General features: G+C 35.5%; 1 protein-coding gene across 2 annotated transcripts in view; it reads right to left on the bottom strand.

Annotated features, from left to right (window-relative positions):
• The window catches only part of neur (E3 ubiquitin-protein ligase neur), an 80,253-nt gene that overhangs the window by 3,252 nt on the left and 49,805 nt on the right, over window positions 1–27,196 (bottom strand). The window contains exons 1-3 of one of the 2 annotated variants that reach the window (XM_089643649.1): window positions 21,977–22,138; window positions 2,054–2,244; window positions 141–401 (exon numbers count right to left, since the gene is read on the bottom strand). In XM_089643649.1, coding sequence (XP_089499775.1) covers window positions 141–401; window positions 2,054–2,244; window positions 21,977–22,127 — 603 coding nt within the window. In that variant the 5' untranslated portion in view covers window positions 22,128–22,138. Of the gene's footprint in view, window positions 1–140; window positions 402–2,053; window positions 2,245–21,976; window positions 22,139–27,196 lie in introns of those variants that run through there. The other variant, XM_089643650.1, reaches the window with a different exon arrangement.

The following is a 27,196-nucleotide window of genomic DNA, read 5'->3' as shown; positions in this document are numbered from 1 at the left end:
AGAATCAACTGTCTGTTGTGACGGCAGATACCAAATGCCGAGGGTGTGGCTTGTACAAGAGAAAAATTGTTAAAAATAGTTGTAATTGCTGGTTTTGATTATTGCCTTCAACGGACATAACAGTTAGTGGTACAACTCACCCCGCAAAAGAAAACGCCCTTGTCGTCCCCGTCGACGCTGAAGTGCACGTCCCCCGCCTGCGTGACGTGGTAGGCCAGCACGGCACCGCGCTCGCACAGCCGCTCGGCCAGCGCCTTGGCCCAATGGCCGGGCTTGTTGGTCAGGTCGGGGCAAGCGTACTTGGGCAGCTGGCCGGCCAACAGTGCGGGGTCCTGCCCCGTGAAGCCAAAGCGCAGCACGCCCGACCAGTTCGTCGACATCTCCGAGAACCTGATGCACACCTGCAATAAGCATATATTTCGTTAGTCATTGCCATTGGTGAGACTGTGATGTGTGGCAAGGAGACTCTTGTATTGGGTAAGTTCGCAACTGAAAATATCAACCTTAGATAATACGCTATTATAATTATTGCACAATCTGTTCAGGCGAGAATTTTGCTTAGAGTTCGTTTTGCTTTGAAGAACCCTGAACAGGACACAAGAGCGTGTTGAACGCGCAGGTACATTGAATAGAATCTTGTTTAGCAACTCTGGGCATTGAATATTATTGTTAACTACTTTATACAGGAATAGTCCATTCTTATGATGCCTCCGTACACTCAGTGAATCAATTTTAAAGTATGAAGCTGCCTCTGCATAATTTTTAAATCTTACAAATGACTTGTAACAAAGATATTTTAGGTTTAGGTAATTTGTTTTGAATTGCTTCAATTTTGTTTACAGATTGATTAGACATTATCCTATATAAAGTGTCTAGTGTAAAGTGTAATATTATACATGAATCTAGTTGGTAATAAAAAATTTTTATATTACTTTGTAACACATTTATAGTAATTTAAACAGAATATTTGAAAAATAATAATTCATTTCTAGACTTGCAGAAAAGTCAATAGATGTCGCACATTAAAAAAATAAAAACAATAAGATAGGTTTATCTAAAAAGACGCTGTCTAGGATTGCATTTAGTTCAGGTTGAATCTTGCGATCATACATAAAGATAGTTGCCAATAAAAATGTGCGGTGAAAAAATGAAGACAATGTTGGTAGTTCTTATTCGAAGTATGATACAGTTAAAAGTGACCGAAGAGGATAGGGTCCCATTAGCGAAGTTGGTAGAGCATTGTCCCGGAAAGACAAGATCCTGGGTTCGAGTCCCAGATGTGACCGTTTCTTTTTCTGATTTTTCTGTTTCAGATTTTCGTTTAAAAATCACTAATATTGTCTTCAATATTCAGAATATTTGAATTTGATTTTTGAGAAGCTCTTGTGAGTATATGAAACTTAATGAGGTTAATTAAATCAGGGCTGTCTACGCTACCATTTACAATTTTGAACATAAATATTAAGTCGGATATAATTGTTCGTTCTGAGAGTTTTAATCAATTTAATTACACATTTCAAAACATAATTATGGTTGGAGATGAGAGGGAACAGATTGATTTCCTATAATGAACAACAAATAACATGACATCTAGGTATCGTTTCAACGAGATAGAAGCAAACAACGTGACTATATTTTTGGGCACAGCAAAGGTTCAAGAACACTCTGGATAAACTATAATTTGAAATAACCGGACCCCGCGCAGAAAAGTAAGATTCCCTTAAGTAATACAACAGTTTGCAGCGCAGCCCTTTTTGGTACTTTTCTGCTCAGGGTCTGAATGTTCATTTTTAACCGAACCATCTACATCAGTGTCTAACTAGATAGTGTAAGAAAATATTTGGGATTTTTACGCAGCCAGCAATTTGCGCACCATTGTTAAACGCAGGTAGTAGTGTTTCGTAAGCAGATTTTATTGATTGACGAACCATAGAAGGGGAAACGGTCACGCCGCCTCCCCACTCCGCACAACTTGGTTTGTTCCCCTTTCTAAGATGGGCTCATCTATCTATTGATTTAGGTCTAAAAGCAATCTAGATGATTTGTTTTTCACCTTTTCATTGACGGCCACGGGTCTGGCCGAGAACGCCACGCCTTTGCAGAATGACTCCACGCGGCGCGCCGTGGTGGTGTCGCGCGACAGCCGCACGTTGTCTCCGTGCGCCGCGTGGAAGGTCAGCGGGGGCGCGTGGCTGCCGTGGTGTTGCACGCCACCGCCCGTGCCACCGACACATGCAGCTCTACCTGGGGACAACCACAACAAAAACACTGTTAAAATAATTGCAAATCTTATACAATACATTAATTTTATCTTCAATTCAATTCAATTCAGTTTATTCATTTTAAAAACATTTCAAAATTATTCATTTTAATGCGTTTTTAAAATACATTTGGTCATAATACTCTCAGTATCGCCCTGGTAAAAAACCATGGTTCAGAACTGAATCAATGCTTTAAATGGCTTTAGCCGTTTTTGGTCACTGGTCCCAGATAATTATACCCAGATAATTAATGATGCCAAAGTCCTACTGACTTCGGGCTGTTGGGACTCTTGTGCGGTGTTAAACAGAAATGGGGTAAAATAATTGTAAAAAGGGAGGATTGATGGATTTATAAATCACAAAACATGGCTAAAGCAATGTCGACAAAACATTAATAGTACACAACTGCTGAACCTGTACAAATCGCAAGGACGCCCCACTGTTTAATTTGGCAGCCACCTCTTGTCTGGAGCCCCAAAATACCTAAGTGAAAAAACCCTTCAATCTGCTATGCAGAAACGTGCAGTCCAATTGATTGATTCCCCAGTCTTAACAAACGGATTGCAATCTGTACAGTACAGGCGTCAGGTGGGAATAGTTTCCCTGTTCTACCGATATTTCAATGTAAGATGTTCCGAGGAACTAGCGACATTGATTCGTTCGGCAAACCCTTCGAATGACATTTGTCACACTCAAGAACGCGTAGTTTCTACGTCTGATTTGACGTCCTCTGTGTTTCCTTTCTCCTATACCTAACTTGCGTCTCTTTAAGACCCATGTTCTCTCCTCTCTCTCTCTCCTCATAAAGACCCTCCACACAGCACTCTCAAAAAAGACAAAAGGCCTCCTGTGTGGAGTTGATGTAAAACCAAATTAAACAATACAAGCAAAGAATGAAAGACAGGTGCATTATACAAGATTATTTATTTCAACATTTTGAAATAGGTCCTATTATTGAGAGGGGGACAGATGATGGAAGGAAACAACATCTGCAGTAAACACAGGTGCTTTGGAAAGCAGCTGGCCAGAATTTTTTTTTATATTAACTTCACACAGGAGGCCCTGAAGAAAATAATTTCCCTCAGGGCCTATGTCATCTTTGGGGATGCTGTGTGGAGGGTCTTTTTGTGGAGATGAAGGAGTGAACACGGGTCTTGAAGAGTCCCATGTTGTAGGAGGGAGGAAACACAGAGGCCGGCAGTTCGTTCCACAGCCGAGCTGTTGAACTTAAGAACGAATCGTAGAAGCGACCCGTTCTCATGTGACAAATGTCAACTGTGTACAAATGTTGGGCGCGCGTTTGGCGTGTATCCCGACTACGCACCGGTGCCGAAGGGATCAATGACGCTAGTTCCTCAGAGCATCTTCCATTGTAATACCGATAGAACAAGGACAGCATACCTACCTGACGCCTGTGCTCTAAATATTGCAGTCCGTTTGTTAAGATTGGGGAATCTATCAAACGGACCGCCCGTTATGGTAGTATATATACTCCCAGTATCGCCCTGGTGTATTGAAACGTCGCTTGAAATGGCTTCAGTCGTTTTTACCTCCATCTTTCCCATCTCCATCCCAATTGTGGTACTTCACTGGTTTCCTGATAACTCATCAAAATTACAATTCAACACACCTTTAAAAAGTGATAAAAAGTCATTGAAAGCGACGAAAAGAAACTAACCTATTTAATCTAGTTTTAGTTTCATCACTTTTCATGACTTAAAAATGTTCGTTAGTTCAAAATCATAAATCTCCAAAAGTTCTTCACCTATTGCTTTGAAATTTTGACACAATGTTGCATTCGAATACGCGCGTATTTTTATATACCTATATTATATAAATGTCACCTGTGAGAGGTAAAAATGAGTGTTTTTAAAAAAAAACAGCGCCATCTATTGGACGTAATACAAAACCAGCTATTGTTTCTCTATCTGGACAGACAGACTGAGTTAGTAATTAATAATACTTGTTTGGTATTCGTAACCGTACGAATTAATTCGTTTCAATTGTCTAATTTCGTTTAAACTAATTTAGAAAGGAAGTTACAATGTACAATTTGCTTAAATTAATGAAATATTTGCACATTTACGTGAATTTATTAAATTGTTTGATGCGGAAAGAATGCAAGGATGATGTGAGCATAACGGATTTAAACAGAGGAGCGTGTTTCTTTTTCTTTGCAAAACTAAAATACTGTCATCGCGATGGTATACCTTATATTGTAGATAATAAGCATTAAAATCGCTTGGCAAACGGAGTCTAGAAACGTTCGATTTCAAGCACAAAACTTGTTTTTATTTATTTTTTAAATAATTTTATAAAAAAGTTAATCAAGTGAAACTGTCACAGATAATCTTAGCTATAATACTGTATTTTTTAAAAGTTGTTTCCTTTACGCGTTCATACATTTCTATTGAAAAAAAAAAAATTATTAGTTTACATTTATATTTTTTATTGAGTAATTTATTATTTTATTTGTATTCTACTCAAGCGAAGCGATAGAAAATCCTTCCATTTATCTAAAGCATATTTTTTGGTGTTTATAATGTACACCAATTCGTTATAAAGATTAATCAAAATAGTGATTTAGCGCTTCGCCAATGTATCTTCCCTTTCAAACCATCTCTGAACGCTTACTACGGGGCCTTAAATTGTTACAAGCGTAGATGTAGCAAATTTCAACAGAATTTTGCAGAAAATTTTCATGATAACCCTTAGTTACGGTTTGTTCCGTTTTGTCGCTGTATTAGTACCGGGGATTTCTCTCTCTCTCTCTCTCTCTCTCTCTCTCTCTCTCTCTCTCTCTCTGTCGGCTTCTCGGTCCGCCGGTCAAGCGCCGGTGTTCCGAAACGGGGGGTCATGGTTCGATAACCAGGTGCAACACTAAAGAAAGAAAATGCTAACGCCAAGAAATAACATGTAGATATATATTAGAATTAAAAATATAAATCTACAAACAAAGCAGGTGAGCTCTTTTGAGGTTACAGGAATTATTTATTTCATCGAAGATGGAGAAGATAATACTAAAAAATCTGAACGAAACATGAAACAGAACAAGAAAAGTCACAACTAGGAATCAAACACAGGATCTCTTGTTTTGCAGGGACAGGGTCTTAACCACTCCCATTATATAACCAATTAATCAATATCATCTTGCAACTAGTTTTTCTCATATTTTGGCAGCTATCTTTTTAATAGACCGGTCGGTGGCTGAGTTGACATCGCGTTTGGGTCCCACCCAGGCGTAGTGTGTTCAATTCCTCAGCAGGCTAAGTCCTCGGTTACAACACAAGCAACTTTTTCCGCTTACTGTGGTGGTAGTAGGAGATTTTCAAACATTGCCAGGTTATTCGTAACCCGGGAATGTTTGTCTTTCTTTTAAGAAGGTTGATTCCTAGTTATGACTGTTATCTTTTTATTTTCTGTGTCTTATTCTGTTTCATGTTTTGTTTAGATTCATTAGTATTACCTTCTTCTTCGATGCTATATCACATCACATCATTTTTTTAGTTTTATTAGACCTATAAATTAGTGGTCGAATTGTCAAATGCGTATGGTTCTCATTACGGCGTTGTAAGTTCAATCATAATTGTGTTCACATTTACATCAAGTCCACATAGTTGGCGCTGAGATAAATAGTCTGCAGGGATGCAGAAAGGAGGTTTTTTGTATGTGTAGGTAGTTCTGGGAAATAAAAACTGATAGGAATCTGGTGGTCCAGAGAATCCTACCGAAAGGGTCAGAAGGTCGCCAAACAAAGGGTGAAGTATTGGTTATCCAATTAATGGTCCCCGGGGTTGCGGTACCCACACCCGCCCCCCAAAATGAAAAGGAGTGAAAGTTTTAAAATGGATATTCCAGCAATTTTGTTGAACTACAATACTCTTACAGTATTTCTATAAAAAAATCTGAACGATGTATTTGATATAATTTATAGTCTATAATTGCTTGCTTTGATGAGATTTCGGATTTCGCTGCGTAATACTAGAAGTCGGGATATATTTCAGGGCGGAAATTCCGGGACTAACTACCATAACGCATTCCTCATTACCCAGAATACCAATGGAGGGGATTAATTATGCAGTCAGTGTACATCTTTTTTACCACTAAACAAATATACAAAAGATTGTTTCCGAGGAATTACAGTTATGTAAAACAGTGTATAATTTTTAATGTTCATATTTAAAATCAACTAAATAAATTAAGGTGATATTGAAGACATAATAATAATAATAATAACATGGCATTTATATAGTGCAGTTTAGTGTCATTTCACTTCAAGTGCGCTTAACTACTCGTATAACAAACTTAAAAAATGGTAATTCAGTATTAGGTAGTGGATCTTAAAATTATTCCTACAGTGTGCCTTACCCAAATACAGATCTAATATTATAACACTAAATACACTGTTTATACAAAGTGATGACAAAACTTAAAAAAATAAAAATAACAGCAGGACAGGACAAAACAAGAATATTAAAACTAAAACATAATATAAAACACGAGGCAGTTTGTGCTCAGAAATGAGAATTTTCTGAGCAGACACTTTAAAAGGGTACAATAAGGAGACAACCGAAAACAAACAATTACCGGAAGTTTTAGAATGTGGCTTATTATAAAATATTGAAAAGAAGTTAAAATTTATGAATGATAAGATTTTTTTAAATAATTTTGTTTTTAAAGCCCGTTTAAATTCAGCCAAATTCTGTAGATTAGTAAGAGCTGAGGGAAGTCTATTCCAGATGAGCGGGCCTGTTACACTAAAAGGACGATCATAGTCAACGGTTCGATTTGACCTAGAAAGTTCGATTTGACGATTACTAACATCTAGATTTGCTGACCTTAGAGTACCGGACAAACCATGCACACAATCCTTGCTTTATTCACATTCACACATCGTATCATACATACTCCTCTGTTTCGTGGTCCTACCTACTTAAGTTTGTTTGATTTTCTTGATGCCATATCTTACCGATTTCTTCAAATATGTTATCTAATAAATTGGGGGAAAAATCATTTATTTTCTATAGGGACATCTGGTCTTCTAGGATATTAATAATTCTTTGAGGTATGGAGTATGTTATAATCACATCATCGTGTATATTTGTACCTAGCGGCTGCTGTCGTTCAACAATAAGCAAGATGGCGTCCCCCCTCGTATTATGAAGATAATGGCTGCGTTTTTACATTTAGGGGAGCCGGATGGGAAGGAATACATCCGCTTTACACCTGGCCTATTATAGGTATATATCATTATACACGGTGTTCGGGAACTCTTGGCAAGTGAAGAAACCATGCGAAAAATATGCGACGCTCGGCCCTGGCGTATTGGAAATAACGACGTAAGTGATGAAGTCGTGTAAAAACAATATTAGGCGCGCGGTCCGGCGTAATGGAACGACCTACGGTTGAATATGCCCTAGTAGACCTAGAAAATGGATCTTTCCGTGGGGTTTATTTTGATTATTTCTGATGAACGTATTACTAAAATTTCAGATGTTTCTAAAGGAATAGCACGGGAAGTTAATAATTCATCGTGTAGAAAAATAAAATCTGATGCTTACCGCTAATTTCACAATTGAATAACGTTTTATAAAATTTTCAAACCTAAAAGACTAACAATACACATATAACTAGCAATGACTAACGACAATATACATATTTTTTAGACTTGAATACGAATACTATGGAATTTATTAAAATGTGAGACTCAAAATGACGTCTTAACACATGTGTGCGCTAGGCCATCGATAATACGAGACGATGTAAGAATGTAAATTAAGCAAGGAGCGTGTGTTAAGACTTATTTTGATGTCGGTCCATCCTCTGTGATGACTTGTATAGCGCCGTTTTTGTGCAAAATCACCTCAAGGGCGCTGTACAAATTTATAATACATTTCTACAGTGATCTAGGTATGTTATTACTAACTATTTATGGAGATAATATACAGTACAATACTTACCTGGTAGGTCACTTGAGATTAACACTTAATTAACGTTAACTAATTGTTTATTAGCGAAATTTAGATCCAGGATTTAGGACATAATTGGAAAATTGAATATAACTGGACATTCTCTCAGGAATGGTATATTTAATTTAAGGGTACGAAAGCTTAAAAAGGTAAGTTTTTAGTTTAGACCTGAATTCTGTTGGACTTGTTATGGATCTTAGTTCCGGAGGGAGTTTATTCCAAGCCTTCGGCCCAGATACTCCGAAAGCGCGATCACCAAACTTAGTATTTGGCTTGCGCTTAGGTTCCATCAGTCTGCCTACAGCTGATGATGTTGCTGATCTAAGAGTTGACTGTTTAAGAGCAGAGTGTTTTCCGGGACGCATAGTTCAGAGATGTAGGGTGGGGCCATTTCATTGATGGATTTAAACACCATCCAGCACAGTTAGTAATTGTAACGTAGAATTGTGTCACTTCACAACATAATGAAATAGCACCACTGTATTTGGTATTTTTGCTCCCCCAAGGCATGCGCTGTAACGAATTTCACATCCCTCCGGGTCATGCAGTGAGGGGAGTTATAATTCCCGTTTCTGCAGCACTCGTGCGTGCTTTTAATTTGACAGGGTGTCCAAAGAAAACAGTAATTTGACAACACTACTTTAAATCTTTCACGAGGCACACTTTATTTCTTATAGATTCCATTTTTAATATTTTTAGTAGATTCCTTTTCAAATTCAGTAAAAACAAATTACAATTTTAATTTAAAAAATGTATATTAGATGAGTGTTTGATACTCTCAGTATCGCCCCTGGTGAAAGAATTCAGGATCGAAATAGTCGGTTGAAATGGCGTTAGTCGTGTTCAGTGACTGGATCTGAATTGCCGGGCAGTTCGCCATTTCATTTCCCTCCGCACTACCTTCAGCCTCACAACGTACCCCATTAAATAGTGATGCTGCGCAAGATCATATTATTATGACTTATCCTCGCTAACCAGATCATCGCTGCATTTTACAATCGACTGTGACTGGGGAATATTCCCCAATCTAGTAAAAATTCCCAAAAGTAGGGGATATATTTTTTTAACGAAGAAAGTTATTTTGATAATGTACTATATTTGAAGAATTAACTAACTAACCATCACACCTTCTCCCCGGCAGGGGTAGGCAGAGAGGACGGACCGCCAAACAACTCGGTCTTGGCACACACTCCTTGCCTCATTCACATTCATACATACTCTTCTATTATTCTGACTCTTGATTGTGCCATGTCTACCTCGGGCGTCCCCGACTTCTCTTACCATTCACATTTGCGTCATATCTTACACTCCTTTATTCGCTCATTCGCTCTACATGCCCAAACCATCTAAGCGTCCCTTTCTTAAGCTTACATCAGCCTTGCACTCTCTTTGCGGATCTCTACATTTCTCACTAGGTCATACATGGTTTTACCCCACATACGCCTCAGGGATCTCATTTCTACAGCATTCAGACTTAAAAACGACAGTAAAGTTAGTTTTTCGATATCTTCAAAAATAACAAAATTATGAGCTTTGGTAAAAATGTATGCAATAGTGTATCGTGACGTCATTCGCAATTCAGTGCTGCAGTACTGCTGCGCTTGTACCGTGAGGAAGTCGAGGAAGCTTTCATTTCAAGACATGTTTCAATACTGCGAGTATCTTTCACCCTGGAGAAGTATACCGAGAGTATCTTCCGCGTATTACTTGACACCAGAGATGTGCTTTATTTCAAATAAATCCATTTCAAATGGAAATGCAAAATGCAAAATGGGTATTTTCCATTTTGCATTTTAAACGCTTTTCTAAAAACCATTTTTCATTTTAAATGCTTTTCTCAAGGCATTTTCCATTTTAAATGCTTTTTGCAACATTCTTCCTACTATCTCCACTCATCTTTTTTTCATAAGCCCCAAATATCAGTCGGTCCTCAACCTCGCTATGAGAGATAATTTACATTTGTCGAGTTGCTCCCTGGTAGGAGCCCTGGCAATTGAGTGATACCATTACAAACCATACTGATTCAAATACTGAACATGGGGCCATGACGCTGTAATATTAAATGTTAGATAGCAGTTTCTATGTTTTTACGTTGGCAACATTAGTCTCATAATCTGTAGTCGTGGTGTTTTTGGATTTACCATCATGTAATATGTTTGTTCTACATTGATGTCCATTATTAAATGACAAAATTGTTTAAAAAATCTATAATTATTTTAATTGTTTGACCTGAGAAACCATTTTGCATTTTCAATGCATTTTGAAAATAGGTATTTTGCATTTGAAATGCTTTTCTAAAAACCATTTTGCATTTTGCATTTGCAAATGGTAAAAGTTTTGACCCATTTCCATTTTGCATTTCAAATGGTTTTGGGTACCCATTTTGCACATCTCTGCTTGACACGTATTAATCAAATGAAATTTACATGCGAACGCCGGGATGTGAGAGCCTTACCCTTCGACAACGGAGGCACTTGTAAATAACATGAATTTTCGTTGTAAGATATAATACTATTTCACGATTTAGATGAAGATCATAATTCACCCATCACTAGGTGTGACGTAGTCCTTTTGCCTGGCAACGTGCCTCGTTGTGTGTCGCATAACAAAAGATGCCTAGCGTAGCTTTCTCTGCATATCCTGCGAGCGTAGGACAGCTGTGTTCTGCGATCGTCTTCCGTCAGTGCCAAATTGCACATCTGTCGAGTTCTCTCCCACTTAAATTATATTATATAAATGCATAATGTATACAGGAATACAAAGGACTTACGCCTTGGTTAATACATATTGGGAAAAAGGCCAAGTCCCTTAGCGACGCGTCTTTCCCTTGGGGGAAGTTTGAAAGCGATTCGATATTAAAATAGGGCGAAGTATGAACATAATAGGATTGTGCGAGAAGAATGAAGGGAGAGGGTGGATGGTTTGAAAAGAAATGCGAAAGTAAAACCACACTTTAATACTTCTACCCTTGAAAGATAATATATAAAATACCCCGAAACTTTCCATATTCCTTTCCAAAGAATCAACTTTCACAACTCCCAACATCTTGTGCAAGCAAATGTGTCGATTAAAATATTCACTTAGCGATAGCCTCTAAACTTTACTAAATTTGTATAATCTCTTCTTTTCACTTGACCCAAAGTTTACCGTCTCTTGTTTTTGATTTACATTCTTTCTCTCGAATCTATTATTTTCGCTTGACCCAAACATGACTGTCTCTTGTTTTTACTTTACATATTTTCTCGTGAATCTTTTATTTTCACTTGACCCAAACTTTACTGTCTCTTGTTTTTGTTTTACATTCTTTCTCTCGAATCTCTTATTTTCACTTGACCAAAACTTTACTGTCTCTTGTTTTTGTTTTACATTCTTTCTCTCGAATCTCTTATTTTCACTTGACCAAAACTTTACTGTCTCTTGTTTTTGTTTTACATTCTTTTTCTCGAATCTCTTATTTTCACTTGACCCAAAGTTTACTGACTCTTGTTTTTGTTTTACATTCTTTCTCTCGAATCTATTATTTTCGCTTGACCCAAACATGACTGTCTCTTGTTTTTACTTTACATATTTTCTCGTGAATCTTTTATTTTCACTTGACCCAAACTTTACTGTCTCTTGTTTTTGTTTTACATTCTTTCTCTCGAATCTCTTATTTTCACTTGACCAAAACTTTACTGTCTCTTGTTTTTGTTTTACATTCTTTTTCTCGAATCTCTTATTTTCACTTGACCCAAAGTTTACTGACTCTTGTTTTTGTTTTACATTCTTTCTCTCGAATCTATTATTTTCACTTGACCAAAACTTTACTGTCTCTTGTTTTTATTTTACATTCTTTCTCTCGAATCTCTTATTTTCACTTGACCAAAACTATACTATCTCTTGTTTTTGTTTTTCAGATGTTTTTAAAATTTTACACAACTGATAAACAACCAAATATTTACTGTAGGTACATTTTTTTGTTAGAAATTAAAATTAAAAACAGATTTATGAAAATTTTTAAATACGTTTATTAGTAAGATTATTATTGTTTGCTTCTTACATATTATTTATACGCGATTATTGGTCTGTCTGTTGTGCATAAATCATTTTTTAAAAACTGAAGAATTTAAGACATGGTAAATTTATGAGTAGGAGTCCCAGCACGGGTATCCCGGGAAATTTTGCTAGTCTGAAGGGAGTGGGGTATTCAGAAGTACCTGGCTATTCAGACCTGGTCACCAAACATGCTGACTAAAGCAATTTCAAACAACGTATCTACCACTCTAGTACGTGCAGCAAATATAATACGTAATATATATTATTTTTTTTAATTAATAAATTGCGAAATAAAACAAATTACTCACTAGTACTCATGACCACCGGATTATTTCTAAATATATTTCGATTGTTTTTCTAGTTGGTGAAAAATACTCTGCTTCCTTCTCACTTCAATTTAGTTCATTTACTTTAATTTTGTCGGTATTACAAAATACTAAGAAATACATAAACGTAACAGTTTGCAATCGAACAAGACAACCCCTAACTTTTAAACAACGAGAATAGACACCTACCTACCTACCTTTCGTCAGGGGATGCGAGATAATAATATAAGGGTGTAGAAATAGACGAGAAAGACTTTACCTACCCTCAGATAAACCTAGCAGATGCCATACACAAGCAACCCTATAGATTATTATTTTAGAACAGCTGCTTGAAGCGCAGATGCCAGGCTATATACGTGGATTTCTTGGTGAATTCGAAACGTAATTAACTCGATGAACACCTTTAAAATGTGCAGCATTCGACATAATTTATAATTGTTACACAGGTGATGTAAAAATACGACAGGTGAATATAAATTTGCCAATCTTTATACCTTGATAAAACTGTAAATATCGATATAAATAAAATTGTTAATCATCGAAAAAAAAACGTAATTAAAATATTGAAGACAATATTAGTGATTTCTAAACGAAAATCTGAAACAGAAAAATCAGAAAAGGAAACGGTCACATCTGGGACTCGAACCCAGGACCCTTGTCTTTCCGGGACAGTGCTCTACCGACTGAGCTAATGGGACCCTATTCCCCTCGGTCACTTTTAACTGTATCAAACTTCGAATAAGAACCACCAACATTGTCTTCATTTTTTCACCGCACATTTTTATTGGCAACTATCTTTATGTATGATCGCAAGATTCAACCCGAACTAAATGCAATCCAGACAGCGTCTTTTTAAATAAACCTATCTTATTTTTTTATTTTTAATGTGCGACATCGAGTCCCAGATGTGACCGTTTCCTTTTCTGATATTTCTGTTTCAGATTTTCGTTTAGAAATCACTAATATTGTCTTCAATATTTAAATATTAAAATTTGAGGTTTTACTCAAAAAGTTATTCCGAAAAATAAAAAAAACGTAATCTTTGTCACAACTAGGAATCGATCCCAGGATCTCTCGTGTTACCGGGATAGGCGTCTTAACCAACTTGACCATTAAGACCTATTTACTAAACGTCAATTAATATTTCTCATAGTTTTGGCATCTAGCTTTTTAAATAGAAACATAGTTTCTAACGATTGGTAAAAATGTAAATGTTCATTTGTTCAAAACGTTAAATCTCCGAAAGTTCTTTATCGATTGCTTTTAAATTTTGACAAAGCGTTGCATTCAAATATGTTTTTTTTTATATAGTGTGAATTTAAACTGAACTGTAGCACAAACGACAGATTCTCATGCGGAGAACGTAACACAGGGTTGACATTTATCACACGAGAATAACAAAACTCTACCAGACTTACTTATAAAGATTCCCTAAAACGCTGCTGCAGCGTTGGTATAGCTATACGGCGAAGAGGGTCGCATACTGCTCGGGTTATAATCTCAACGCATGATAATATTCATGGAATATTTTTTTAGACTGGCATCACTTTGTTGCAATCCTCAAAAAACGGTAATTTTCGCATTTCGCGTTTTTTTTTTTTTTTTTAATTTTTAAAAAGTGACAAACATTCCCTGGTTACGAATAACCTGACAATATTTGAAAATCTCCTACTACCACCACAGTAAGCTGAAAATGTTGCTTGTGTTGTGATGGAGGACTTGAACACACTACGCTTGGGTGGGACCCAAACGCGATGTCAACTCGGCCACCGACCGGTCATATTTTGGCGTTTTGTTTGGTCTGTTTTGAATTTCTTTCGAACATGCTTTCCGTATTTGCTTTGGTAAGTCGATACTTCGATTTAAAAATATTCCTCTGATAGTGCTGCCAAGGGGTATTTCTGCTTTTTTACATTTTCATTGCACGACCGATCGATATTTGTCAAACCAACCAGACTGTTAACAAGGTTTGCGATCTTAGTCTTACTACGATCGTATTACGCTTCTATACCTGGAGATTAATCGATTTAAAAATCTGTCAACTTTTAATACTGTCTTATTATTACTGCGTGATTATGAGTAACGTTTTCTACTAACCCGTTCACTTCCCCTCGTATTATCTGGAGTAAGACGGTACCGGGTGTTTTGATGTCTGGGAAAAATCTCCCAAAATTGTCCATCCATCTTTTCTTCTTTTCTTTGAAGAGCAGGAGGATTCCATATTGTCGATGTGCTGTTTGAAGTCTAAAGCGACACTCTCATCTCATTCGGTTCTGATCCTAAATGTGTGCACGAATCTCTGCTATAAATAGGGTAGCAGTTAAAATAAAGTGTAGAGTTGAACCAACTTCCCGGCTACTAAACTTCGCCCCACTTCTTCTATTCGTGGACCGAGTCTTTCACAACGCATTTACCATCACGAGAGATGTGCGGGCGCTTTTAAAAATACACTTAAGTCTGAATGTGAATGAAGCAAAGAGTGCACGTCAAAACAGAGTTGTTTGGCGGTCAATCCTCTCAGCCTACATAAACACAGACTCAATAGTTTAACGTATATTTAAGACGATGCACTACGTCGTGTAATATTTTAAATTGAGCTGCTATCAATAATAACCCTTACGTAGATGGCGATAAGGTTTAAATTCCCGCTTAACACCATCCGCCTGTTTTGATTGATGCAAGAAAAAAACATGGCCAAAAAGTGCCTTTTATCATATTTTGTGGATGTTCAGGCATAAATATTCAATTTTTTCCGATCATTTTATAAATAACTTAATTTGCCACATTATACAATAAAATCATAACCGAGAATGGGTTCGTAAGTAGAAGATTTTGAACTTTAAAGCAGTTTTCATAGGCCTTATACATTATTTTTTTCTGGGCTTATAAAAATACTTATTTAAAAAAATACTCGATTATTTCAAAGGCCAAGATGTATTCTACTCGCAGTATTTAATTAAAGCATCTGAAACATTTCTAGGCGACCAAAATTTCAAACCAAAGACACATGATTTTGCATTACTACGTATGGCATCGCCTTGAAGTCCAAGTTACTACATATTTGGCACTCGAACCTATGGCTATAGATTGGATAAGTTAGCCGTAGCTTGATATATCCATACAAATTTAAAATATCTACCGGGTAAAAATAAATGTCGCCGACGGTAATTGAACCCGCGCCTTCTGATGTCCGGTCAGGTGCGCTGGCTTATAGCATCGATTCAATTTGTGCTAGAACCTCAATCAACAATTACTGCTTATTATATTATTTTCACCTGTAAACAACCAAATTTATTTTTGTAGGAAAGGCTTATATTGCTAAATTTCCCACTAGATGGCGTCGAGACATATTATATCTACATTTTTTGGTGAAATATTTTGACTTCGAAAAGAAGTCAAATATTATTTTTTTTTAATGAAAAACTAATGCTTATAAGACAAGGTTTTTTATGCATAGCACAAAGGATAACAAATTATTACAAGCAATAATTAGTCGCCTGAAATATCCATACCACAGACATATGAATATATAGACTAGAAATTAAAGGTGAGGGGTAAAATCAACTGTTGAAGAACGAAGGGGGTAAAGCTGACTGTGATTCGTCAATAAATCAATCTGACAGTATATAGGCATCTCGCATTATAATATCACCATTTAGTTCTTAAAAGTAAAATCTGCTTTTGAATGAATAGACATTTTTACATGGGAGCGCAAATTACTCGCCACGTTATGAACAAATTTGCGAAGTCCAAATTCGGCAAAAAAAAAATTCTTCTATTTTCAGAGTCGAATATTTTGTTTACGTATTTAGTTAAGACACTTTTATAAGTGTTCATAATTTACTTCCCAGTAACAACGATGCGCACATTTGAGAATCGCTACATTGTGATGTGATAGTATATGTTTCTAAAACTGATCCATATAATACGGTGTGAATAAGCTTAAAATAAAGTAAAATAATGCTTATATATGGAATGTAATACGACAGTTGGGTTTATTCTCTTTTTCACATCTATTTTTACAAGTTTTCATATCACAAGCCACTATTTTGCCGTGTTATTTCATAAAATGCCTCGACCATAGCTCGACGCTAGTTCGAACAAGAATGATGACGTCACATTCTCAAGATTCACGGGAAGCCATACGCGAGCCCAGCCGGCTCCAATGGAACCGGTATGGGGAGTGGGGAATAATACGCTTTTAATCACTTAGGGCAGGTCTACTAATATTCATATGTCTATGATCCATACAAACTGAAAATATCTCCCGATATTTCAAGTTTATAATATTGTGCTATGCATAAAAAATCTTGTCTTATAAACATTAGTTTATCATTAATAATAATGAGAATTTATTTGTTTATTTATTCACGCCTATTCACTCAAGTAGTTCTACCTTTTAAATGGATAGCGGAAAAGGTATTTCTGTCCAATAATTTTATATCAATCTCTTTGTTCGGGTACCCAACTATATGTGTATGTATTTAAAATGTGAACCAAATTTTCCACAACTTCTAATTCTTATATTTTGTGTGGAAGAATATTTTATCAAAAAGAAACTATACGTTTACCCGTAGAACAGGTAATACATCCTTACAGTTATCGCATTGGAGATGCGAATGTTTTTTTTTGTAATTATTTGTGCGAAAAAATCTTTTAGGAATGTAACAAAAAAAACGTACATTTTTTATAAATAAAACATCAGTAAGTGTTTATTAATATCGTCATCTTCGCGATTGTGGAACTCATCTACATGTTTGTTAATATCGTCATCTTCGTGTAGAACTCATCTTCGTGTTTGTTAATATCGTCATCTTCATGTTTTTGGACCTCATTTTCATGTATGTCAATTGTCTTATATCCATGTTTGTTGATTGTATTATGATATTAGTTGCCGCCATTATGCCTAGATGGCTCTGTTGACAAAACTGAGTAACTGTCGGTAAGGTAGGTCGCTAGTTCTTCAGTTGGTAAAGCACACGAGCTTGTCGCAAAACCGAGTAAGGCGCATATATTGAAATCCTGTTAAAAAAACGTGATGGCATTCCATTTCCAGAAAAAATAAGAGTCCATTCAGAAAATATCGGAAAACGTGTTTATGCACGTTTCCTTTTCCTGATAAATATTATGACGAAATGCGACAGCATTCGCATTTTTATGAACACGTATTCTGCCTTCCTCATAAAACATTCGCGTTATACTGATACTGTGCTAAGAAATCTGCCAATTCATTTTTAACAGGAATGCAAAGAATTAGACCAGATTTTTAACATAGCTAATCAGTCGTCAACATTATAAAAGAGTATTTTTGTCTAAAAAAATAGATACCGTGATTGGAATAATCACAACAAACTGGCGCAGCCGTTTAACGATTTCTACACTTACATCGTCTAAGAGCTAAGCTTTGCCTAAATATGAAATTGTTTAGTGACTGTAACAACCCGGCCTAAATCGCGCTGTATACATTATACAGGATGTTGAGAAACTCAGGAATCACTGGTAAAAGTTTGTCAGGTACGTCCCCTTAACACCTGTAAAAATGTTAGAGTTATAACTTTCTGTAAATAGATTATTAATATTCCTTGCTGTGGAAGCACGGTAAAACAAGAATTCTCGATTACCCGCGTTTCTGATCTTACAGAACGGATAATCGATCCGTCGTGGCCATCTGACAATAAACTCGTTATTTTGAAACGGTCCAAATTAAAAAGCTGAACTCAAATAAAACCACGTTTTTTATAAACTAACTGACATCACGCCCTTTCCCAGAAGGGGTAAGCAGAGAGAACATACCTCCACACAACTCTGTATCTGCACACACCTTGCTTTCATTCAAATAACATAACATTGTAGTGCTCTCGGAATATATAGGGACACGTGTTCATGCACCTGCATTTGCCCTGATAATATATAATGACAAAAAGGGAAAATATAATTATTTTTATGAACACGTGTTCTAACATCGCGATAATTCATTCCATTTTTACTAAAACTTTAACATGAAACCTATCAATTCATTCGTTAAGGGTCTGTTGTTAACCGGATTACGAATAATTTGAAGAGATTTTATATCAGTAACTTTTCTCCATGTAAAAAAAATTGTGCTGAAGTAGACATTTTCTTCGATAATTTGTACGCATTCAGAAAAAAATGTCATGTAATTGTAATCTCTCTTTGTGTCTATTGTGTCTCCTGCATATTTTTGTATTATTTTTCATCGAGTGTCATTTGAGTGAGATTTACTATTTTGTAACTTTTGTAATCTTTATCCATTATTAAATAACCGGATTATAACAGTAAAAACCGATATAAATAAATAATGTTTTGTGCACGGGGTTGACGTAGATGCGCCGTTCTGCAGTTCTGACAGTTCGATCTGTACTTCAGTACCGTGGGAAAACAACTGACGTCACAAGTAAACGGTTATCCATGGTTAAGAAATACACAAAGAAAACATGGAGAGAGGATTCTGCGTCACACTAAAGGCAATCGGACCAGTCTCGCAGAAACCCGGATCCACTGAACAGGTAATATATCTAGAAGTGATTCATATCCGTTATACTAAAAAGGAAGTTTTCTGAATCAATAAACTGACAATATATCGACGACGGATAGGCAAAAGGGCGTAAGCGACAATTTAGTAAGAATGAGTTAAATACAGGGTGTATCGGCACGTACCCGACAAACTTTAACCAGCTATTCCTTACCATTTGGAGTAAAAAATCTTATGTGCACTTTGCTGTCCGGTAACGTTTTTTTTAATAAAAAAAAAAAGTACCCATACACCTCTGTAATTAATTTAGTATGTTTTTATTAACCCTGATGAAGGTTCGGGTTGAACTGAAACCGGTTGGTTATAAATATATACAATAAAGTGGTATTAAAACAAAGTTATTTATTTTAATTATTATAAAAATAATATTATTAATATTTTCACCACATGTTACCACTGTTTTATCCTTTGTCAAAGTTTGAAAACCCATCTGGCAAATATTTTATTCGAATTCCGTTGAATAATGCACGTGTGTACCTATATTGGCGCACGTTTACAATCACAACGAAATGGCACGGCAACATTCGTCTCATTTTTAACTATTATTATTTAGTGTGTGCGAAAGAGCGAAGACGCTTTTTGACATACTTGCTTATAACAGCTGTTGAACACGAAACGCAATGCCAATGACAGTGATGTAGTGTGGAATTTTTTTTTTTTTTTTTTTTTTATTGAAAAAAAAATGCTACCGGACAGCAAAGTGCCCAAAACATTTTTTACTACAAATGTGCTAAGGAATAGCTGGTTAAAGTTTGTCGGGTTAGTGCCGATACACCCTGTATACAGTTTTGATCAGACAAAAATTACAATCAAAACTGTGTGATTAATTGATTTTGATTAAATTGTCGCTTACGCCCTTTTGCCTTTCCAGCGTCGAATATTCTTTGAGACTTTCAAGGCCAAAAGTGTTATAGTGATTTATTTCTGGGGTGTTATGCCGTGTTGCAAAAAAATCAACCCGAAAAAAACGAAGTATAATATTTATATTTTATGTTTGACTGAGGATTGTACCTTCCTCCCTGGGAACTGGAGTCAATCCTGCTAACAACTGGGCAAAATCTAAATTGGATAGGACCGACATCTATTTCGTATATTAACTACTGTAATATCAACGAATTTCAGAGAAGTGCGTATATGTCCGCGTGTGTGTGTGTGATTACTACCAAAAGTTGATAGAATGCATTGTCATCGACAACGAATTTATGTGCTGAGTTTCAGCTCGATCGGATGTCGAGAAGTGGGTTAATTTCTGCTTCCAAGATTTGCATTCATTCTTTACCAAAAACAAAATTTAAATAAAAAAACAGATGTATTTAAAAAGACTACAACATATTGTGTATAAACTGACTGCAAAAGTGTATTACTGTTCCGTACTGTGAGCAGGTATTTTTGACGATTTGTTAATGGCAACGACAAAGGCAATTGACAGATGCTTTCATGTGGAATATGTTTATATTCGAGTTGTTGCCATTTTTGGAAGATTTTGTATCGTCTTAAAATAAAATATTCTAATGGCAATTATCTGTTTAAACCATAACTATGAAAGTAATCATAGTGTAAATCAAAGTAATCATAATGTAAATCAACGTAATCATAGTGTAAATCAAAGTAATCATAGTATAAATCAAAGTAATCATAGTGCAAATCAAAGTAATCATAGTGCAAATCAAAGTAATCATAGTGTGAATCAAATTAATCATAGTGTAAATGAAAGTAATCATAGTTTAAATCAAAGTAATCACAGTGCAACAGTGTAATAATTTTGAACAACCGTCACAGTTTTGCTTCACGTGTGTAATGTTTAATATTAAAAAAGAAAAAATTTCAATATTTTATCAGTCTATAAGTAAGGTAAAATTGAGCTTAGTTCAGGCGCATGGAAACGCCCACAGTACACTTCTATAGCAGTACAGTACATCTCTTTGGTAATCGAATCAATTAAGTAATGTAAAAGTTTGAGGAACATGGCCTTATCGAAACAACCGAACAAAAGAAGTTTGCTATTCGTAAGTAAGAATAACAGAAAAATGAGCGCGTGGGAATTTCTTTAAATGTCAAAATGGCAAGATGCTGTGTGGTGTTGGGTTTTATCTGCTTTCCTCTACGGGGAATGCGGTGATTAGGGTAAATATTATTACTTATTATGATTGAAGAAGAGTTGCTACATAATTTATTTAATAAGTGGTAAATTGAAGGTGTCTATATTCTGGGCAATAAGAAATACACAATATGGTAGTTAGTCCCAGAATTTCTGCACTGAGATAAATCGCCACTTGTAGAAATACGTAGTGGAATCCTAAAGGTTATCAATGCAACAATTCTGGACTATCGAATGAATCATTTACAATTTTATATAGAATTAACAAGTTGGTAATAATATTTTTGTCCGACAATTTAAGAAAAATCCAGATCAACAACATAGCTGGAATACCCACATTAAGAGGAAGCTACAAACCAAAAATGTATACATTCTTGGTATACCTTATATCGTAGGTAATAGGCATTAAAATCGCTTGACAAACGGAGTCTAGAAACGTTCGATTTCAAGCAAAAAAACAGGTTTTTATTTATTTTATAAATAATTTTATAAGAAAGCAAAAAAGTTGAAAAACTGTCACAGATAATCTATTGAAAGAAATTTTCTTTTAGTAGTTTGCATTTATATTTTTTATTGAGTAATTTATTTTTTTATTTGTATTCTACTCAAGCGAAACGATAGGAAAACCTTCAATTTATCTATTTTGTGCTGTTTATACGCACAAGCTAATATCGGAAACAAGAAAGGATTGTCAAATTTTGGTAATACATTTTTTTATTAAGTGGCAAACATACCGATCCCCATTTTTTTCTTGATATTCTTGAGCACGTTCATTTTGGAGCGTTTGTGTGGCTTGTGGGCCAGAGCCCCCCGGGGGCACTCGGCGCACCTGCAGCCCGAGGGGGGCGCCGTGTTGACCATGCCTACACACCCGGACATTCCCATCGGAACTATCTCCAAACGACGGGGCAAAAACACCCCAAAAACACTATCACACTAAACTTTCAAACGAACAAACTCGTCAATTAAAGTTTTCCATATTTAAAACTGAATGGATTTTTAGAATCTGCTTTCAATTTGAATGGAATATTAGAATATGTTTTCAAAACTGAATGGATTTTTAGAATCAGCTTTCAATTTGAACGGATTATTCGAACAAATTTTCAAAAAAGAATTGAATTTTAGAACAAAACTTTCAAAACTGAACGGATTTAATAGAATAAGTCTTGGAGAATGCGTGAATTATTGGTATCAGTTTTCAAAAAGCACTATTATACACTTATAATTATAATATTGTATTGTTTTTTTTTTTGGGTTTTTATAATAGCACATGTGTTAATTGTAAGGCACAGCTGCTGCTACACCGGAAGCAATAGATATAGGGGGAGTACAATTTAACTTCCTGTTGCCAACGGAAGTAGAAAACCAAGAGCGTATCCGGTAGTCACAATGAACCCAAAAATAATTTATTTTTATCTACATAAATTAAAACGAAATTTTATATAAATATTTTTTTAATTTTAAACACACAAATTTTAAAATACTATTTTTAACACAGAACACGTATTTTAATATAGTATATTATTGTTACAATTTAGTCGAAATTCAAACAATTTCGTAAAAGAAGATTTTTTCGGTTGGTTAATTATTCACGAATATTGTTAATCACGACTTGTAGCGGTGAATTTATAATTATTTTGATTGTCTTATCGAAGCGATCTCTCCCACGATGGAGAAGCTGCACACGACGCGTGTGCGCGGGGTTGTTGCCTAGACTCTACTGAATAACTGGAGGGTAAGGGACTCTCAACTCCGTCTGCGGCTGAATATCATGTATTGTCGTACTACGGACAGTCTGGCTGGTTGTAAAATGAGGAGGGGGAGATTGTAAAGACAGGGGGTCGTAACCGGTGGTTTGAGAAACAAATTGATTTATTTCACATTACATTTGATACCAGATAACTTGCTCATTTTTTAACGTATTTCAATTGAAACACTTGAAATAATTTATATGTCAATGGCAGAATCTATTTTAAGATATGGATAAACCATATGGGGAAATACTAGTATAACCAATCTGAAACAAGTCCAAGTTGTACAAAACGCAATTGTAAAATTACTAGTCGTCCCTAATATTTTTAAACAGAGACATAATACACCGTTGCTGTTACAGAGTGCCAAAATTTTACCTGTTAAGGCCATTCTATGGCAAAAATCATAATTCAGTATATATTTACCCCGCAGCATAAAGCAAAATTAGAACATAAATACAGTACTATAATAGTTCCGAAATTTAATAGTAAATACGGACAGAGAACGTTTGAATACAACATACCGAAGATATTTAATTTATTACCTGACACTATAAAGCAATGTAAATCTATGAATAAGGTTAAATATATGGTGAAAAATTGGCTATCGGAAAAAAAAATTACTTTAATATGTATGAAATATTGTATGAAAAAATTGTAGATTCTGTAGATATAAGATGTAAATTATAACTTATAAAAATGTATATGGAACTAAACTTTAAGCACCTGTTGACAAGCCAATTCAATTGGCTTAGCAGGACTTGTTTGTTGATATGTATTAACTATTTATTCAATAAAAAAAAATAAAAAATACTTGTTCACGCAAAATTGAAATTAAGCTCTTCTGGAGCTCAGTATAAAATAGTGTGCTGAGAGTGCTCAGTGCTCGGGTGGTGTAAATTGACACCTCGGACGGATGTTTGAATTACTGGAGATCTTCGGATTATTAAATATGGTGCGAATTGATACCTCGGATGGAAAGGACGGATGTTTGAATTACTGGAGACAGCGGATTATTCAACACAGTATAAAATAGTACATCTGACAAGGAGGATTGATCTATAATAAAACCACAAACGTGGATTAAATTAATGTGAATATAAATGAACACTATATGGGGGCGAAGCGCGAGTGTTTTTTTTAAATTTTAGCGCCAAAATTAGACTTTCCGCAAAATATTCATATCTTATGATCTATTTGATATTTTTCGATGAAACTTTCAGTGTTTTACTTTAAAAAGATGTCTCTATTTATTTACTTGTATGTTATTTGACGTGGACATCTAATGTTTATATTAAAAGTTCAATGGTTTCGTTGCTTGTGTGGCACGTAGCGCCGTCTTGTTGAAAGTAAACGTTGTCCAGATCAATACCATCCAATTCCGGCCATAAAAAATCATTAATCATCTCTCGATAGCGCAATCCATTCACCGTAACTGTTGCTCCAGCCTCATTTTCGAAAAAGTAAGGTCCAATGACTCCGCCGGACCATAAACCGCACCAAACAGTCACACGTTGAGGATAGAGAGGCTTTTCAGCAATAACTATTGCTATTGAGCCCCAGATGCGACAATTTTGCTTGTTGACGAAGCCACCGAGGTGGAAATGGGCCTCATCACTCAAGATGATTTGCATTTGATTCACTCAAGTGAATTTTAATAATTTCAATGCGTTGTTGAAGCGTGTATCGTTCCATTTTTATTAAGGCGTAGTTTCTACTTGTCAAATGTCAAAAAATGACAGCTTCAAAAGTAACATCTACCGAAATAGCGGGCTATTCAAAATAACACCTCTTATTGGAAAACCCTTTAGAAGTCAGTAGTTATGAACATTAGTCGTAAGTCACTCGAAATAAGTCACTAGTTATTATGAATCCTAGTTGTAAGCCAACTCTTTTTATTATTTAATAAATATATTTGTATAGCGCCCTTGAGGTGATTCTTCACGAAAACGGCGCTATATAAATTAGCCAAATATTATTATTATCACTTCTTTTCGTTTCATATAAAAACATTAAAAAAAATTTGCAAACCTTGACAAATAATCAATGAAATTATTTAAAATTTTTCGGGCTTGAACGGGTCAAACACTGTTTAAATCAAATATCTCACCCCAATACAAAATGAGTCCGTAGAAATATCTCTTCCAAAAAGACGCACGGATTTTTGATATCTGAGAAAATAATTTTACGCATTATTAATCGTCAACATTTGAAAAAAGTTGACGATATATGCAAAGTGCAAGCGTATTATTATCACCGGTCGTAAATAGATCGCAATACGAGCTGCAGGTTTTAAACGCATGGGTCGCGGTCCGAAGTGCAGTCAGTCCTGGCTAGCCAGATGTAGTCATCCACTCGGTAAAGTAAGACCACATATATCACGGGCAAACCCGATTTCCTTTGTTATTTTAACATTTAAAAATACATATATATTTATTTTATAAAATAAAAATAATTTTTATAATATAAATAGAAAAATTTCTCGAACGGCAAACTATTTTTATTATTAACAATAAAATAATTTAACCAGCGATCTCTGAGGATATTAATTTGAAATAAAATATATATTATGTCCTACGCCGCCACTGATAACGTGATACGCGCTCTACAGGACAACAATAGCGCTACAATAATTCAAATCACAAATGAAACCGGGTAGCATAACCAGTGTATCATAACGCCGATTAATAAGCGCGTGGACAGATGCGTATTCCATCATTGCACAAGCAACATTTTTCCACTAATAATAACGTAGGAAGAAATCAAATATTGTCAAGTTATTCGTAATACGGGGAATTTGTCTTTAAACAAACAAAAAATATGAAGTTGACGCGGCTCTAACTTGGTGATCCCTGTCGGTAAGTATCCAGGTACACAATACACAGGTAAAGTCACCCACACTAACACAAAATGGTATTTAATATGTGTACGCAGAACGCTTACGAACACCAATAAGAATATAGTTGTTTTTTTGAGAACAGCTGACGACTGTAAATAAAAATTGAAAATAATTCATTCATTGACTGAGCGGCGATGCACTACATCGTGTAATATTTTTAATTGAGCCTGCTATCAATAACAACCCTTACGTAGATGGCGATGAGGTTTAAATTCCCGCTTAACACCATCCGCCTGTTTTGATTGATGCAAGAAAAAAACATGGCCAAAAAGTGCCTTTTATTTTATTTTGTGGATGTTCAGACATAAATATTCAATTTTTTTTGATCATTTTATAAATAACTTAATTTGCCACATTATACAATAAAATCATAACCGAAAATGGGTTCGTAAATAGGAGATTTTGAACTTTAAAGCAGTTTTCATAGGCCTTATACATTATTTTTTTCTGGGCTTATAAAACGACTTATCTAAAAAATACTCCATTATTTCAAAGGCCAAGATATATTCTACTCGCAGTATTTAATTAAACCATCTGAAACATTTCTAGGCGACCAAATTTTCAAACCAAAAACACATGATTTTGCATTACTACGTATGGCATCGCCTTAACTCGACTATTTGACATTCTGTTTGTAAATTTGATTGTACGTTCCATCTCCGTTTCAAGATGGTGGCCGTGTTGGAAACTGTAATTTTGCAGTTGTGTTATTTCACAATTTAATCATTTAAAATAATATGTAGTATGTTTGCGGCATGTTCCAGAGTGGAAGATACTCTCAGTATCGCATTGGTGTAAGACCACCTTGGCTTTGACCGTGTTTGATGACCAGATCTGAATAGCTAGGAACTTTCCCTTTCCTCTTCCTCTTGCCATAGTCTCACTGGCTCCAGGCGGTCGGGAACAGTTGAATTTTGATTTATTAAATACTAGCTGACATGAACCTGGCGTTGCTGGGGGTTATCCTTAGGAGATAGACATATACCATCAAGGACTTTTTTGTAGACCTTTTTAAGATATACAATTCCGTAGTACATTATTTTGATGTATCTCATAAGGTTTAGCCAGCGTTAGCAATGTAGTGCCCGAAAATATATTTTTACGACTTGATTACAAAACATCGACTTTTCTCTACTTTCAATAAATATAATATGCATGTATTATATATATAAACCTTCTGCAAGAAATTCTCTATTTGATAGTGAAAACCCTATCAAAATCCGTTGCGTAGTTTAGAAGAACTAAGCGCACAAACAGACGCAGAGAGCGATTATATTTGACACTATTTCAAGAAGAGAAAATTG

Source organism: Hesperophylax consimilis, chromosome 20, assembly GCF_061612785.1.
Source record: "Hesperophylax consimilis isolate HC1 chromosome 20, BYU_Hcon_1.0, whole genome shotgun sequence".
Classification (NCBI taxonomy): Eukaryota; Metazoa; Arthropoda; class Insecta; order Trichoptera; family Limnephilidae; genus Hesperophylax; species Hesperophylax consimilis.
This window is presented reverse-complemented; position numbering and strand designations above follow the sequence as displayed.